General features: G+C 41.2%; 1 protein-coding gene across 6 annotated transcripts in view; it reads left to right on the forward strand.

The window, feature by feature from the left end:
• Positions 1-345: 345 nt before the first annotated feature.
• The window catches only part of APPL2 (adaptor protein, phosphotyrosine interacting with PH domain and leucine zipper 2), a 58,944-nt gene continuing 44,215 nt past the window's right edge, over positions 346-15,074 (forward strand). The window contains exons 1-3 of one of the 6 annotated variants that reach the window (XM_079936179.1): positions 346-421; positions 547-681; positions 12,987-13,085. In XM_079936179.1, coding sequence (XP_079792305.1) covers positions 13,062-13,085 — 24 coding nt within the window. In that variant the 5' untranslated portion in view covers positions 346-421; positions 547-681; positions 12,987-13,061. Of the gene's footprint in view, positions 422-535; positions 682-6,120; positions 6,490-12,986; positions 13,086-15,074 lie in introns of those variants that run through there. The other 5 variants (XM_079936180.1, XM_079936181.1, XM_079936178.1 and 2 more) reach the window with 5 other exon arrangements.

Genomic DNA, 15,074 nt, shown 5'->3' on the forward strand with positions numbered 1-15,074 from the left:
ATTTTAGTAAACTTAATGACACTTTCCCCTTGCTTTCTGAACATTTTGCACCAGCCTCCACAAAGTATGTAGCTAGCCTTAGTGGAGAGCCATTAAAAAAATCCTGAGCAGGGAAGAAACATGACAAGACTATTACTTTAGAAAAATAACTCTCAGCAGAGTGTGGAAGTTAATACAGAGGGAGGCACAACAAGGAGAAAGAAGATCCGTTATCATGGTCACACTGGCAAAGGATGGTACGGTCTGTGCTAGGGCAGGGCAGGGGGATGGGGAAAAAGGGGTAGAAGTGTGAGGAATTCATGGGCAGAGTTCTAGGGCTGGATAAGTCATTCCATGGGGGAGAGGAAGATAGCTTGACTCCAGACTTCTGGCTTCAGCCCCTGGGTGAAGTCATTCACTGAGACGTGGAATAGAAGAAAGAGTGAGTATGGGGTGGTGAGGGAGGAGGGATGGGTTGAAGGGGAAGTGTGGTCTGCGGGGAGAGGGGGTAGCCTCTTCATGCCTGGATCTATGCAGTACTCCTCCCTCTGCCTTCTTTCATCTCAGCTAGGAGAACATGGGGAAAATCAGCTCTGTATGAGTAAGAGTTCTCTAATATGGAGACTTCGTGACATTCCTCTCTCCTGAAGAACACTTAGAAATTATACGAGGGCAGAAGAATATAGTTCCCTGTGCTATACAGTAGGTCCTTGTTTTTTATTTTATATACAGTGGTGTGTATCTGTTAATCCCATACTTCTAATTTATCCTTCCCCTCCCCTTTCCCCTGTGGTAACCATAAGTTTGTTTCCTATGTCTGTCAGTCTGTTTCTGTTTTGTAAATAAGTTGATTTGTATCATTTTTTTAGATTCCACATATAAGTTATATCATAATAATTGTCTTTGTCTGACTTACTTCATTTAGTATGATAATCTCTAGGTCCATCCATGTTGCTGCAAATGACATTATTTCATTCTTTTTTTTTACAGCTGAGTAATATTCCATTATATATAATTCCAATCCCAGGCGTGGGATTACTGGATCGTGTGGTAAATATTTTTAGCTTTTTGAGGAACCTCCATAGTGTTTTCCATATTGGCTGCACCAATTTACGTTCCCACCAACACTGTAGGAGGGTTACCTTTTCTCCACACCCTCTCCAGCGTTTATTATTTGTAGACTTTTTAAAAAATAAATTTATTTTATTTATTTTATTTTTGGCTGCATCGGGTCTTCGTTGCTGTGCACGGGCTTTCTCTAGTTGCGGTGTGCAGCTCGAGAACGTGGGCTCAGTAATTGTGGCACACAGGCTTAGTTGCCCCGTGGCATGTGGGCTCTTCCTGGACCAGGGATTGAACCCGTGTCCCCTGCACTGGCAGGCAGATTCTTAACCACTGCACCACCAGGGAAGCCCTATTTGTAGACTTTTTAAGGATGGCCGTTCTGACTGGTGTGAGGTGGCACGTACTCTTCTTTATAGAACTTTCTTTTCCTTCTATTCCATTAACCTAAACGTAGCCTAAAGAGAATCTTTTCTGACTAACTCATTCTAGGGAATTGTGGCAGAAACGATTGTCCCCAAATTATTACTCCCTTCTCTTTTCTTTCAATAATAGAACCCCTGAATTTTAAAAATTTTTTATTTATTTTTATTGAGATAGAATGCACATATCATAAAACTCAGTGTTTTAAAGTATACAACTCAATATTTTTAGTAGATTCACAAGGTTGTGCAACCCTCATCACTATCTAATTCCAAATTATTTCATTAGCCCCCAAATAAACCCCATGCCCATTAGCAGTTGCTCCCCATTCTCTCCTCCCTCCATCCTCTCTGGCAGCCATTAATCTATTTTCTATCTGTATGGATTTTCCTATTCTGAACATTTCCTATAGTTGGAATCTTATATTAGGTGATCTTTAGTGTCTGGCTTCTTTTATTTAGTATGTTTTTAAGGTTCATTCACATTGTAGCATGCATAAGTACTTTATTCCTTTTTATTGGCAAATAATATTCCATAGTATGGGTATACCATAATACCATATTTTGTTTATCCATCTATAGTCGACGGACATTTGGGTTGTTTCCCACTTTTTGGCTATTATGAATGATGCTACCCTGAACATTCATGTACAAGTTTTTGTGTGGACAGATGTTTTCAATTCTCTTGGGTTTACACTAGGAGGGAGTTGCTGGGTCATACGATAACTTTAACATTTTGAAGAGCTGCCAAACGATTTTCCACAGTGGCTGTGCCATTTTACATTCCCACCAGCAGTATATGAGGAGAATCCTTGGTTTTTAGCTGGGCATACTAAGTCTGGGAAAAGGTCAATTTTCCAGCTTCCCTTGTAGCTATATATGGCCACACAACTAAGTTCTGGCTTATAGGATGGGATGTAAGCAGAAGTGGTATGTGCAGTTTCTGGTTGAAACATGTCCTCTGTCGCTTTCTCCAACCTTCTGGTTTGGAAGGTCGACTTAATGACTGGAAGGCCAGCAGCCATCTTGGGCCATGGAGTGACTTTGGGAAGGAAAGCCAGAGGACAGGATAGAAGGAATCTGTGACTGACACCATGGAAGGCCATGCTACCCCCTTGGGCTTTTTAAATATGGAAGAGACATAAACTTCTATGGTGCTTGACACTATTATCTTTTTCTTATTAGTTACAGCCAAATCTAACCCTAACTGATACCGTTACTGAATTCCTTCACTCACTGAGCAAATTTTCATTGAAAGTCAATTAAAAGCCAGGTCCTGAGCTTGGTGTTAAAGAAATAAAGATGTATGAAATAAGGACTGAGAAAACAGAAGCAATCAGAAAAGAATTCCTTCAGCCTCCTCCATTTCATCCACCAACCTACTGTCTCATGTATCAGCCTGAATGCACTGTCCCTGCTTCCATCATGTGTGACTTGTATCCCACTCCTTTTTGTCTGCTCAAGGACTTTCATCCTGCAATTGTCCCTTCACCCTCCTGTATCTTCAATTTTCCTCCCTACTCTATTGGATTATCCTCATCAGTGTACAAATAATCTAAGAAATACAGTCTTCTCACCCCTCAGTTTCTCCCAGACTTTTATGTTTTCTTTAAGCAAACTGGAGTTAGGTTTCTGTCAGTTGCAACTGAAAAAATCCTGATTAATACAGGACACATGGATAGGTACCTATGGAAACAGCCAGTGTACTTTTCCCCATTCGTCTTCAATGGGTAAAAAGAGTATAGCTCCATAGAGTTCATCCTTTCTCTCCGCAGAGGACATGGCAACTCTAAATTGTTCATTTGTGTACTTTCTTGTCGCCAACCTCACAGCTGTCCAGGGATTTCAGATATAGTTGTGTGGATGTTTGAAATCCACCCTCACAATAGTTTAATAGGGACCAATATTTTTAATGGAACATTTTTTAAAATTTCTCATGTTTACATGAAAATTCCTCTTACATAGTTTTGCACAGATTATCTGTTGAAGAGGAGAATATTTGGCTTCAGAATTTAAATGAGGGTCATAATAAAGACAGTAAAATGAGTGAGAGATACAGTGCTTAACATCGAGCATATTTTTTTTAATTATTATATTTTAAAAATATATTTATATATTTAAATGAATGAATAATTGGATGAATATTTATTTATATATAAATTTATATAAATAAATAAATGAATAATATTTATAAATTATATTTATTTATATATAAATATATATTTATTTATATATTTATATTATTTAATATATTTATTAAATGGATGAATTAATGAATGAAATTAATTAAATTAACAGTTTGCAAATGTGTTGTATTCCCAGAATTGGTTTTGTAACTTAGTTGGTTTGAATTTGGGATGCATTTTCCCACGGAAACAATTTTATAAATGGTACTTAAGTGCCAAGAAATCCCACTAAGGCTGTTTAGCCAATAGTGTAGCAATAAAATGTAGAAAAGTAATGGCATTGTGTCAGAATGCGGTTTAAACAATTTGGAATACTGGTGATTGAGGAAAAGTAACTTTAATTAGGAGATGAGGTGGTGCATGAAAAATGTGGTAATTCCAAAGGGGACTTCTGAGACCTTTCAAGTGTTCTGGAGGGTACTATCTCCTTTTTTTTTTTTTTTTTTAAGAAGATGTTGGGGGTAGGAGTTTATTAATTAATTAATTAATTTTTGCTGTGTTGAGTCTTCGTTTCTGTGTGAGGGCTTTCTCTAGTTGTGGCAAGCGGGGGCCACTCTTCATCGCGGTGCGCAGGCCTCTCACTATCGCGGCGTCTCTTGTTGCGGAGCACAGGCTCCACACGCGCAGGCTCAGTAGTTGTGGCTCACGGGCCTAGTTGCTCCATGGCATGTGGGATCCTCCCAGACCAGGACTCGAACCCGTGTCCCCTGCATTAGCAGGCAGATTCTCAACCACTGTGCCACCAGGGAAGCCCTACTGTTTCCTTTTTACATCTATTTTCAAATAAAAATGCATGCATTTCTCTCCCTTGGCACAGTCTTATACTATTCTTATCAGCATGATCATTATTGTTTGCTTGGTAGGCAATTAACAAATGTTGAGTTTCCAGTTGGATGGAAGGGTAGGAACAAAGCAAGATGGAAGGTCGAGGGAAATTTCTCTTAATTGGAAAAGAGTTGGAAGAAATGAACATGTCATAAACAGCAAACTTGTATTTGTTATTATGTGTCTCAGTATTCAGAATAGAAGGAAGGTGACACAGAGAGGCTTACTATTTATACAGGAAGTAAGACCCACACGTAGAAAGAAAAAGTACTACTGGGTAAGTCATGTTGGATGACAATCAAGGCGATGCCTGTTCAGTGATCTTTGGGGCCAGGAAGGGAGCAGGAAGTGCTTGAGTCTGACCTTGTGCAAGAGGATTTCAGTGAGAAAAGAGTTGGGAGAGTATATGAGGTGAAATTAACTGAATGGTACTTGATAGAAAATACAGAAAAAGGGGCTTCCCTGGTGGCGCAGTGGTTGAGAGTCCGCCTGCCGATGCAGGGAACACGGGTTCGTGCCCTGGTGAGTGAGGATCCCACATGCCGCGCAGCGGCTGGGCCCGTGGACCATGGCCGCTGAGCCTGCGCGTCCGGAGCCTGTGCTCCGCGACGGGAGAGGCCACGGCAGTGAGGGGCCCGCGTATCGCAAAAAAAAAAATAAAATAAAATACAGAAAAAGGGTGAAACACGGTGTGAGCATGGTTCTACCCAAGAAGAAGAAAGAATACGGTGGGGAAAGGATGCTGGATGATTTCCCCATGGAGCCTACACGATGGCTCAGGAAAGGTTAGTGCTGATCTAGAGCCAGACAGGGAATAATGAATGGCCTTGGAGTTTTCAAGTGATCAGGCAGCATGTGATCAGACTTTCAGAGGTGTTGGCAATTCAGATTGTGCCTTAATATACCTAAGTGTTTCTATAAAACACAGAATTTGTATTATTTTACCATATTCTGACCGTTTTTGTTTGTTTTTGGTTGCGTGTCCTATTACGCAAATCTTACAGATTCCTAAAGAAGGAGATTCTGAAACCCTTGCCTTTGGTATTAAAAGATGTCAGGTACTTCCCCTTACCTCCTTCTCTTCTTTCTTTAGCTTTCTTTCGTTAACTGACTCTGACCAAATCACTTCATTCTTTGGGTCCCTGATTATTATTATTATTTAATCTCTAAATGACAACACTGAACTAGATTATCTATCCCTTCCACTTCTAAAAACCTGATTATGAAACTTTCCAAAATGACAAAACACAGCAATCGACGAGGACGAGCCCTAATCATATTGGCCAAATTAAATAGCTGTGGTTTCCCAAAAAGTTACTTCTAAATATCACAGATGATTCAGTTACCCCCTTTTTTTCCCCTAGAACTAGTTGATCTCTCTGCTCTCAGAGCTGTTACGAGGGCACTGAGATTTACGTAGAAAAAGTGGTGCGGGAAGCGCGGGATTTTCACACAGCATTTCACAGATTTTCAAATCAGCAAAACTGTTAGCTCCTATCTCCCTGACTCAAAAAATCTGGATAGCCACAAGTAGATAAAACCTTATCTTTCCGCTCTTGAGTTCCCCCTCCTGGGCTTTAGATGCATTGACCGGCATAAGATTCGGCCCCTTAACTGCTGAGCCTAACACCCTAGACGTTCACTTGGCGCCTGGCTGACCCGTGGGGGTCTGCGGTTTCCCGCGAGAGGTGGGCGCGGGGGGAAAGCGGGGCCGCCACACTTCCGGTGTCCGGGTCGGGCGCTCGCCACACTTCCTGTTGATCCGCCTCCGCTGAGGGCTGGGAGGAGAGGAGGGCCGGCGGGCGGGCGGCGGTCACTCACTGGCCAGGCGTGGGCGCACGCGGGGCCGCCCTGGGCACAGAGCGTCGTCCGCCTCGTCGCCTGATCCTCGAGCACTCTCGGCCGCCGCGTCACCTGCCCTCCGTGCTTTCGTCCGGCCCTCGGCCCCGCCGCGCGGCACCATGCCCGCCGTGGACAAGCTCCTGCTAGAGGAGGCGTTGCAGGACAGCCCCCAGGTACCTCCCGCCGCCCGGGTCCCCTTCGCCCGAGGGCTTGAGGCCGAGGAGGCCCTACCAGCCCCGGGGTGGAGGCTGGGAGTACGCCGGGCCCCCTCGGGGGCGAAGAGGGGGCGGGCCCGGCCCTGTGTCTTGAGTCCGGGATGCTCCGGGAGCCGGCATCCCTCAGAAAGGGCCGGAGACGTCGGGAAAGCCCCCCGCGGCCGGAGTCTTTGTGTCCCGACCCCTTTCCAAACTCAGCTGAAACCGAGGCTGCTCGGCCTACGCTTGGGCTCCACCAAGTGCCCCGGGCAAATAATCTTTTCTTTGCCTCAGCTTTGTCGTAAGATAGGAATAATTGTGCCTGCCTCCTAGAGTTGTTAGAATTAAATAAGGAAACGCCTGTCAAGTTGTTCGCTGGCAACGTCTGGTACAAAATAAGAAGTCAGTCTTACTTATTATTACTACTACTGATATGATGGGACCTGGTGGATTTAGGACCGGAGTGGGATACAGAGAGCCTAGACCTCTTCCCCAGCGGTGTCAGACCTCCCTTTGGCCCTGTTTTCCCATTCGTGAAGAGGAAATTACAATACCTGCCCTATTTGCCGCACAGGGGAACTTCATTAGCGCACCCGAGATGAGAATCAAGCCCTTTGAGCTCTGCAGATGAAAGCTGGTGCGCAAATGTAGTAAATGTATGCAGAATGACGTTACTTCATAAGTCAGTGCACCTTTCCCCAGGGAACCTTTGTTCTTCATTAACATTTCCCCAGCTTCATATCTGCCCTAGAGGCTCTGCATCCTTGGGCTATTTAAATACCTCTCTTTATTCCCTAGTATCTCAACTCTTGAAAAATTAGAGTAAGAGTAACCTCTTTTCCTTTCACCGTTTCTCATCCCTTTGTGCTTCCTTTCCATTTTCTTCTTAGTGAATTGTGCCTCCCCGGGATGATCCTCTGATGGACTTACCTACACCCACTCTGCATCTCTCCAGTTCAGAATTAGTAGTCAAAAGGACTGTGTGCTTAGTTGCCTTGTGCCCATTTCTTTGTGATCTTCTTTACATAGGCAAGTAAGAAAGTGTAAGCAAGCTGTGATTTTTTTCTTTTTTTTAATTGTTATCCGCTGGTCTGATTGACTTCTCAAAGGCCTCTCTGAAGCCTCTAAACTTCTGGCATTTTAATGGGATCAAAACCCTGGGTAGAAGTCATTTTGTCCATCCTCACACCTGTTGCGTGCGATCTGAAGATAATATTGTGGAATTTCTAATGATATCATTTTGAACAGGGGTTTCCACTTGGTTTGTAGTTGGAGAAACTGAGGTGCAAAGATATATTGCTTTCCTAACTGGACATGGTGATGGCTGAGCCAGGTTAAAGAAGTGGCACTAACTGATTCTCCATGTTGCCTTCACAGAGGAGTTACATTTGGAATTTTTGGCTCTCACATCAGTGAATAGGCACTGGTTCTGAGTTGTTTATAGGATGTGCTCAGCAATGAGGTACGAGACAGCGGACTGGCAAACGAGTCAGGCCACTTGGGTCCTAATTGTGGCTCTAACACTAACTTATCATTTGATTTGGGCAAGTCACTCATCCTCATCCTGTGACTGGCTGGGTTTTCTCATCTGCAGAATGAGGGTCACGGAGCAGATAATATTTAAGGGGCTTACAAGTCTAACATATCTGCATGATTTGTAACTGAGCTTGTATGAGGAAGAAGAGGTTAAGAGGCATTGTCATTTCTATTTAATGTTCCTCTTTATGTAGGGAATTTGTCATTGCTTTTGAGACGTGGGTGTCACCCTGTGAGGGTTCTTGGTGAGGTTTGAATGGAAGCAAACTTCCAGGAAGGTCCTTGATAACCATCAAAACATATTTAGCTCTTTTGTATGGGGTATGTGCCTAATGCAGCTTTACTGCCAAGGAGATTCATAGACTTGTAACTGGAAGGAATCTAATCCAACTCCTTAGTTTTATCTGTAAAGAATAAAAGCAATAGCAAACACCTGTGTCATACATGCATTTTTATGTGCCAGGCCCTGTTCTCAGTGCTTTACATATGTTAACTTAGCTAATCCTTTCAACAGTCTTTTGAAGTAGGTACGGTATTAAAATTACCAAGGAGCTGAGAAGTTAAATAACTTGCTCCCAAGATTATACATTATCAAGTGGCAGAGCCGGGATTGGAACCCAGGCAGTCGGCCTATGTTGTTCAAGTTAGCCCAGCTACCTAGCACCTGGCTTTTCTGTCATCAGTGACCTAAAATGTTTCACTAAAAGGAAGTGATCTTAAGAAACCATCTATTGTTTCCTCTTGTTTTATGTAGAGTATTTATGAGGGTTGCTCCAGTAACCTGGTTGCACAGGATTCATTAAATGAACACAAAAGCTTTTATATTTGAGCTCAGTGACCCAAGAAGAGCTGAATAGCAGTTGACTGACCTTATACACATCTATTCATGCCCTTTTAAGTTCACAGTGCTGCACAGTGTATTATAAGACAAGTCTTTGTGCATACATGTATTATTTCTGGTTACCTCTGGTGTATGAAAGATGAAATGTTTTAGGGATTAAGCTACTTGTCTCCATTGCTGTTTGCGAGCCTCTGCTCCTCGCTAGGTGCTGCTAGATGCTGGGAATGTAATGACAAATAAGATAAGAATGCCTTCCCTCCGCTGGTTCACAGTCTGTTCTGGGAGACAGATGAGGAAAGCAGCAGTTGCAGTACTGTGTGAATGCTGCTGTGATAGGAACACAAATGCTGCTTTGAGCTGCTGCAGTTCACACCTCTCCAGGGGCTTATTCTCTTTCCTGTAAGTAGTGTGCTTTTGAGATAAAGTGTAGCACTGTTGCTTGCTGTTTTGTTACGATATTTGTTTGTTTCCTTTGCAGTTGGCACAGCTGAAGCACAGAGAATTTAAAGATTAAGTTCTGAGATTATTCAGTGAGAGGTCCAGCTGGGAAACCAGGCCTTTTTTAACTCAAGCAGGATGCCTCAAAACATTACCTAGTGGTTTTGTCTTCATTGTGGAGGGCTTTTGTCCTGCTGTACTCTTTGTTTATGATACATTTTCCTTTCAGTAGGCTTGGTTCTACTGAGACATTTCTCTCCCTCTCCCACACTATGGGAATAAGAGTTTTAATTGTTTTTACCTTAAAAAATATATATATGTATAATATTTATACTTATATATGATAAATATTAAAACATTTAAAATATATTTAAATATATATAAAATATACACGTGTGTGTGCGTCTGTATATTTTACAATCACAGCTGTTAAAATTGTGCCATTATATAACTAGATGCTATTCTTAGGAGTGAAAAATGTCTAGAACTAGTTTATTAGATGACACCCAGTTTCTTTATTCTAAGATAGAGGGTAATGTGGAGCTAAGGCTAAGGTGTTTGGTTTCGTTTTTCTGTCCATGCATACTCTTGAGAGTGTAGGGTAGTAGAAAAAGGATGGAATTTAAATCTTGATTCTGCAGGTTACTCAAACACAACCGCTTGTGTTTCAACATGGGTAAAATTAGAATAAAAATAGTTGCTTAATTCTTATGAAGAATAAATAACATATGTAAAGTATCTTCATGCCTGCATATTATAGTAACTCCATAAATGATTGCTGTTATTGTCTTTATAAGTGATATGCACCAGTCTTTCGGATTTTTTTTGTGGAACTTTCGAGCAACTGGTATACCTGCCTGGTCCTTGGTCTTATTCCTTCTTTAGGTCTCCGAACATTCTTGTTCTTCCAAATATGTTTAAGCAGATGCGGAGCTGATAAATGTGGATATTAAAACAGTGTCTGAGATAGCTGGGTATATTTTTTTTCAAGGATGATCATGGCCTAGTTAAGTTAGAAAGGGAAGACGGGAGTGTTTTTGTCAGTTCCAATGGATGTCATGGTAAACATGTTCAGAATATAAAGAAAAAAAAACTTGTGATGTAGTTTTGGCAGTTATCACAGGTGAGAGCATGATAGTAGGATGACCCAAGAGAAGTCAGCTCCAAGCAGTCAGCATCCTGCCTCCAGACAGAATGGTGGGCTGTGGGCCAAAGAGCATGCCCACTGATGAGACCCACCTTTGCTAGGTGGTGGATGCAGCCTCCTGCGGTGGAGAAAGCATGGCCATTGGTACCAGCCAGACCTGGGTTTACATTGCAACCCTGCTGCTTCCCAGCTGTGGGAGGTTGAGCAAGTTTCTTAACCTTGATGAGCCTCAGTTTCATCGTCTCTAAAATGGGATTAATGTAACTGTGGTGTCTACCTCATAAAATTGTCAGAAGGATTAAATGAAGTAATATTTAGTGCTCAGCACAGTGTCGGACACATAGGAAGTACAGAGTAAATGGTAGTTTTAGTTTTCTTTCTACTCTCTTTATGGAGGACATTTATACAAGCCCTCTCTTTTCATCCTGTGGCTCATTTTCCATTCTATGTATTTTATTTCTAAGAGTATTAAAAACAATAAATAGGACTCAACTAAATGGACATCAGTAGTATTTAAAAAATTAAATATCCTCAATCCAGTTGTATCACTCTTTTTCATTCTCTTAGATATACTGTTATAGCAAAGAAAGGAACGAGAATCATCATAAACATAGAAGGACTTCTCCAGCATTGGCACCACAAATACCAAAAGATTCTCTCCTATTAGATGACATTTATAGATAACTGTGTAGATAATAGTGTTGCTTTAGTGTTGAAATGAAATCGTAACATGTGAAACCCTTAGTGTCCAACATGTTATAAGCAAAGTGCATTATCTTCTTCATAATCAGCATCATCTGTGTATTAGGCACTGGTAGGCACTTTATGTAATTCATTACCTCTAGTGTTCCCTGCAAATTAGTGTTAGAGCCTAAATTTGGACCCAGGATTGACACGGTCCCAAGGGGATCCCAGATCCTTTGAGAGGCCCCAGTAGACTGTAAGCTCCTGGAAGACAGAGTTGGTTCTGATCACCTTTGAATCTCAGATCCCAACACAACGTTTCATCAAATATTGGATGAAGGCAGAAGTATATACATGAATGAATGTAGAGTGATAGACCAATCACTGTAGGTTCTCAAAACGTCTTTTAACAATCTTTGTTTTTCAAGTAGTGTATTTTAAAGAGATGTAATAAAGAATTCTAAACCAATGTTTTTCACCTACTCATTGACATCCATTAATGGGTTATGAGATCCAGTGGGTCACATCCATGATTTTTGTTTTGTTTGTTCTGATCCTTCTGTTGATAAGAATTGGTACTGAAGAGAGTACATTGGTCTGAGAGCAGGTATTTTTAGCCTTAAAGACCTCGGGCAAAACCAGGATAAGCATGTACTACTGTGAAGTCCACCAGAGTTTGTCAACAAAATCAAAGGTAGAATGATTCAAACGTCGGGGTTCCTCTTCCAGTTTATGGGGGTGCTTTTGGGTCAGTTATTATTCTCTTACCTGAGATAGGTTAGAAAAAGAAAGAAGGAATTGAAATTCATTTGCAGGAAAATAACGAACCTTAATGGATTGTTCTTTGTAAGGTGCCTTTGGTATCATCTCATTAAAGACATTTCTATAGCTTACTCTCCATTCTATGCCTAATGGGTTATTTTCTGAAATGTAGATCCCATTATCACTAATGTAGTATTTTAAATTCCCACTGTGCTGGACACATTAACAAAAGTCCCTTGAATAGATATGGTCTCTTATGTGGTCCCTTGATACTTCTTTAGGCACCGTCCAATATATAAATATTTCTTTAGTGCTCAGAGTATCAGGCACTACGCATGAAAATGAGAGGAAATACCTTTCATCTAAGACATTGCTCAGCTGCTCTCGAAGCACTGAGTAGTCTTCCCAAAGGAACTGAGCTAGCATTCTTAAGTTGCTATTTGAGTTTTGTGCCCAGAGCTTCCACTGGTGGGCCCATGGTACATGAAATTTCCTGGTCATGAGTTTGAAAATTGGTTGAATAGAATATGACGAAAGACATGGAGCCTGACTGTAGTATCTTAAGTGGAAAGAATGACACACCCCTGCAAGACTTCCAGGATTGCAGAAAACCGGACAGATGGTTAACTGCTGTGATGATGCAGTGCTGGGTGACCACACCCCAGGTATACAGACAGGCCAGACATTGAGTTCAGTTTATGGGCTTGAAGGGAGAGACTGCCCTTTTTAACACTTATTTTATTGGATGGACTTTACTGGTACTTAGGTAGAGGCTAACGTCAAGACACATAATAGCCCTTGAGTCTTCTTAACCCTTTAAAAATTGGCTTTCTTTCCCTGGCCCCAGTACTCAAACTGTATTCAGTTTGCCCTCGCAATGTAGTCTAAAGGATTAGAAAAGAAGTTCTGAATTAAAGCTCTAGGAATCAGCTTATATTAGTATTAGCAATAAAAAAGTAAAGCCAGACAACAGACATCTTCCCTCCCCATATCTCTGTGTGCGTGTGTTTGTTTTACCTCCATTGTAACTTCTCCACTTAGAAATAAAATTGACCTCTTTTCTTGCAGACTCGCTCTTTACTGAGTGTATTTGAAGAAGATGCTGGCACTCTCACGGATTATACCAACCAGCTGCTCCAGGCGATGCAACGCGTCTATGGAGCCCAGGTATCCTCCTGCCCCCTCACCTGGAGAGGAACAGAGTGGGAGCCCTCTGCCCACCTTGAACTTCTCTCAGGAGGTTGAGAGATTTGAGTCAGAACACCACCATTTAAACTTTTGAAATAAAATCACAATTGTTTTTCTCTTCTGTTCACCTCAAAAAACTGAGGACAGTTCATTTTCACAGGTTAAGAAATAGGGTAATTTTTCTGTAACTAGTAGACCCAGTAGAAAGGTACCACATAACTGCTTTTTAATTTTTAAAAAATTCTACTCCAAAGGGAAACATTTGAGTCTCCTCTTCCTACTTGTGAATGAGTGGGTTCAGTATTCTAAGGCATGGCTCTTTGTCTTTCTCATAAATGGTCAGTCTTAGATGTCAGTGCAGGCGAGTAGAGATGTTTTTTCAAGGGCTTCCTCTGAAAAGACTTGAGTCACAGTTCTGGAACTGTTGGGTGGCTTCTTTGTTTTGAGGAACAAATATCTCTGCCTTGCAAAACCATGGAAAATAAATTGCTGAGTAGCAAAAGTGGATCTTTTTAAGATCAAGAAATGCCCATGTATGTTACTTTCTAAGAGAAAACTTGTGAGTTACTTAAAAATAAAATTTGTTATGTTACACATCAAAATATTATGGCAACCGATACTTTTCATTATTGATTCCTTGCTGACTTAAGCCTGTATCTGTTAATATTTTCCTTTTTCTCATTGACGATCTCTAAATAAATACCACATTCAGTGTATAATAATAATATAATATATCAATAATCATGTATACTCATTTATTTTACATAGCTCTTAATATTCATATATAATCATTTATTATCATGGTTTTATTAATCATTCATTCATATCCTATATGGGGAAAAAACTCAGCTCTTGCCATTAGGGAGCTTACAACTGGGTTGGGAGACAGACAAAAATAATTACCAAAGAGTGTTAGAGGTGCTAGGAGAGAAGGGTCACCTAACCTGGAGGAATTGTGCTGGGCACCCAAAAGGAGGATGATTATGATAGTTGAGACTTATTGAATACTTCATAGGTTCCAGGTGCCGTTTCAGGGGCTTTTACATGTAATCAGTTCACTTCAATTCCCTAACAACTCTGAGGTGGCTGTTGTTATTATATCTTCATTTTATAGGTCAGGAGATTTAAGGATTCTGATGATGAAGGACTTTCCAATTCCACCCCATTAATACATGGTAGAGCAAGTCAACCTGAAGCCAAAGCCCAAACAATTAACTACTAAGCATAAGGGTGGTAGCCTGAGCTAGGGAAGCGGCAGTGGAATTGGGAAGAAGTGGATTGGTGACTGATTCTATGTGAAGGGGTTGGATGGGTGAAGGATGAATCAAGAATGATGCCCACGTCTTTGACTTCAATAACAGGGTGCATAGTTGGGAGAATACAGGAAGAGGAGCAGGGTGTGTGTGTGTGTGTGGCAGTGGCAGGAATGGCAGGGATGTCAATCTTAATTCTTTCCTTTTTTTTGGTCGCACCATGGCTTGCAGGATCTTAGTTCCCTGACCAGGGATTGAACCTGGGCCCTTGGCAGTGAAAGTGCAGAGTCCTAATCACTGAACCGCCAGGGAATTCCCCTTAATTCTTTCTTGAGAGGCTGATTTTGAGGTGTCCATGGGACATAAGAGTGGGGAAAGAGATCTTGTTGAAAGTTCAGGTCCAGAGTTCAGGCTGGAGATAGATATTTGCAAACTACTGTATTATAGAAGTGTAACTTGATTAATTGGAACTAATTTTAACGACCAAAAGAATCATGTGCACATTTGTGATTTTGCTCGTTTGTTTAGGTAAAACATTTAAAAACTGGGACATACTTTGTCGATTTTTTAAAGCCCTATTTATTTCTATTACATGTTTTTGTATTTTTCCCTAACGATTCAAAATTTAAGAGAACAGAAAATTTTTTACTGAGCTTATACCTGCTCTTTAGTAGTTTGAATATTGTTATTAAATGATTTTTCTCATGTTTAAGAG

This window comes from Stenella coeruleoalba (assembly GCF_951394435.1).
Source record: "Stenella coeruleoalba genome assembly, chromosome: 11".
Lineage (NCBI taxonomy): Eukaryota > Metazoa > Chordata > Mammalia > Artiodactyla > Delphinidae > Stenella > Stenella coeruleoalba.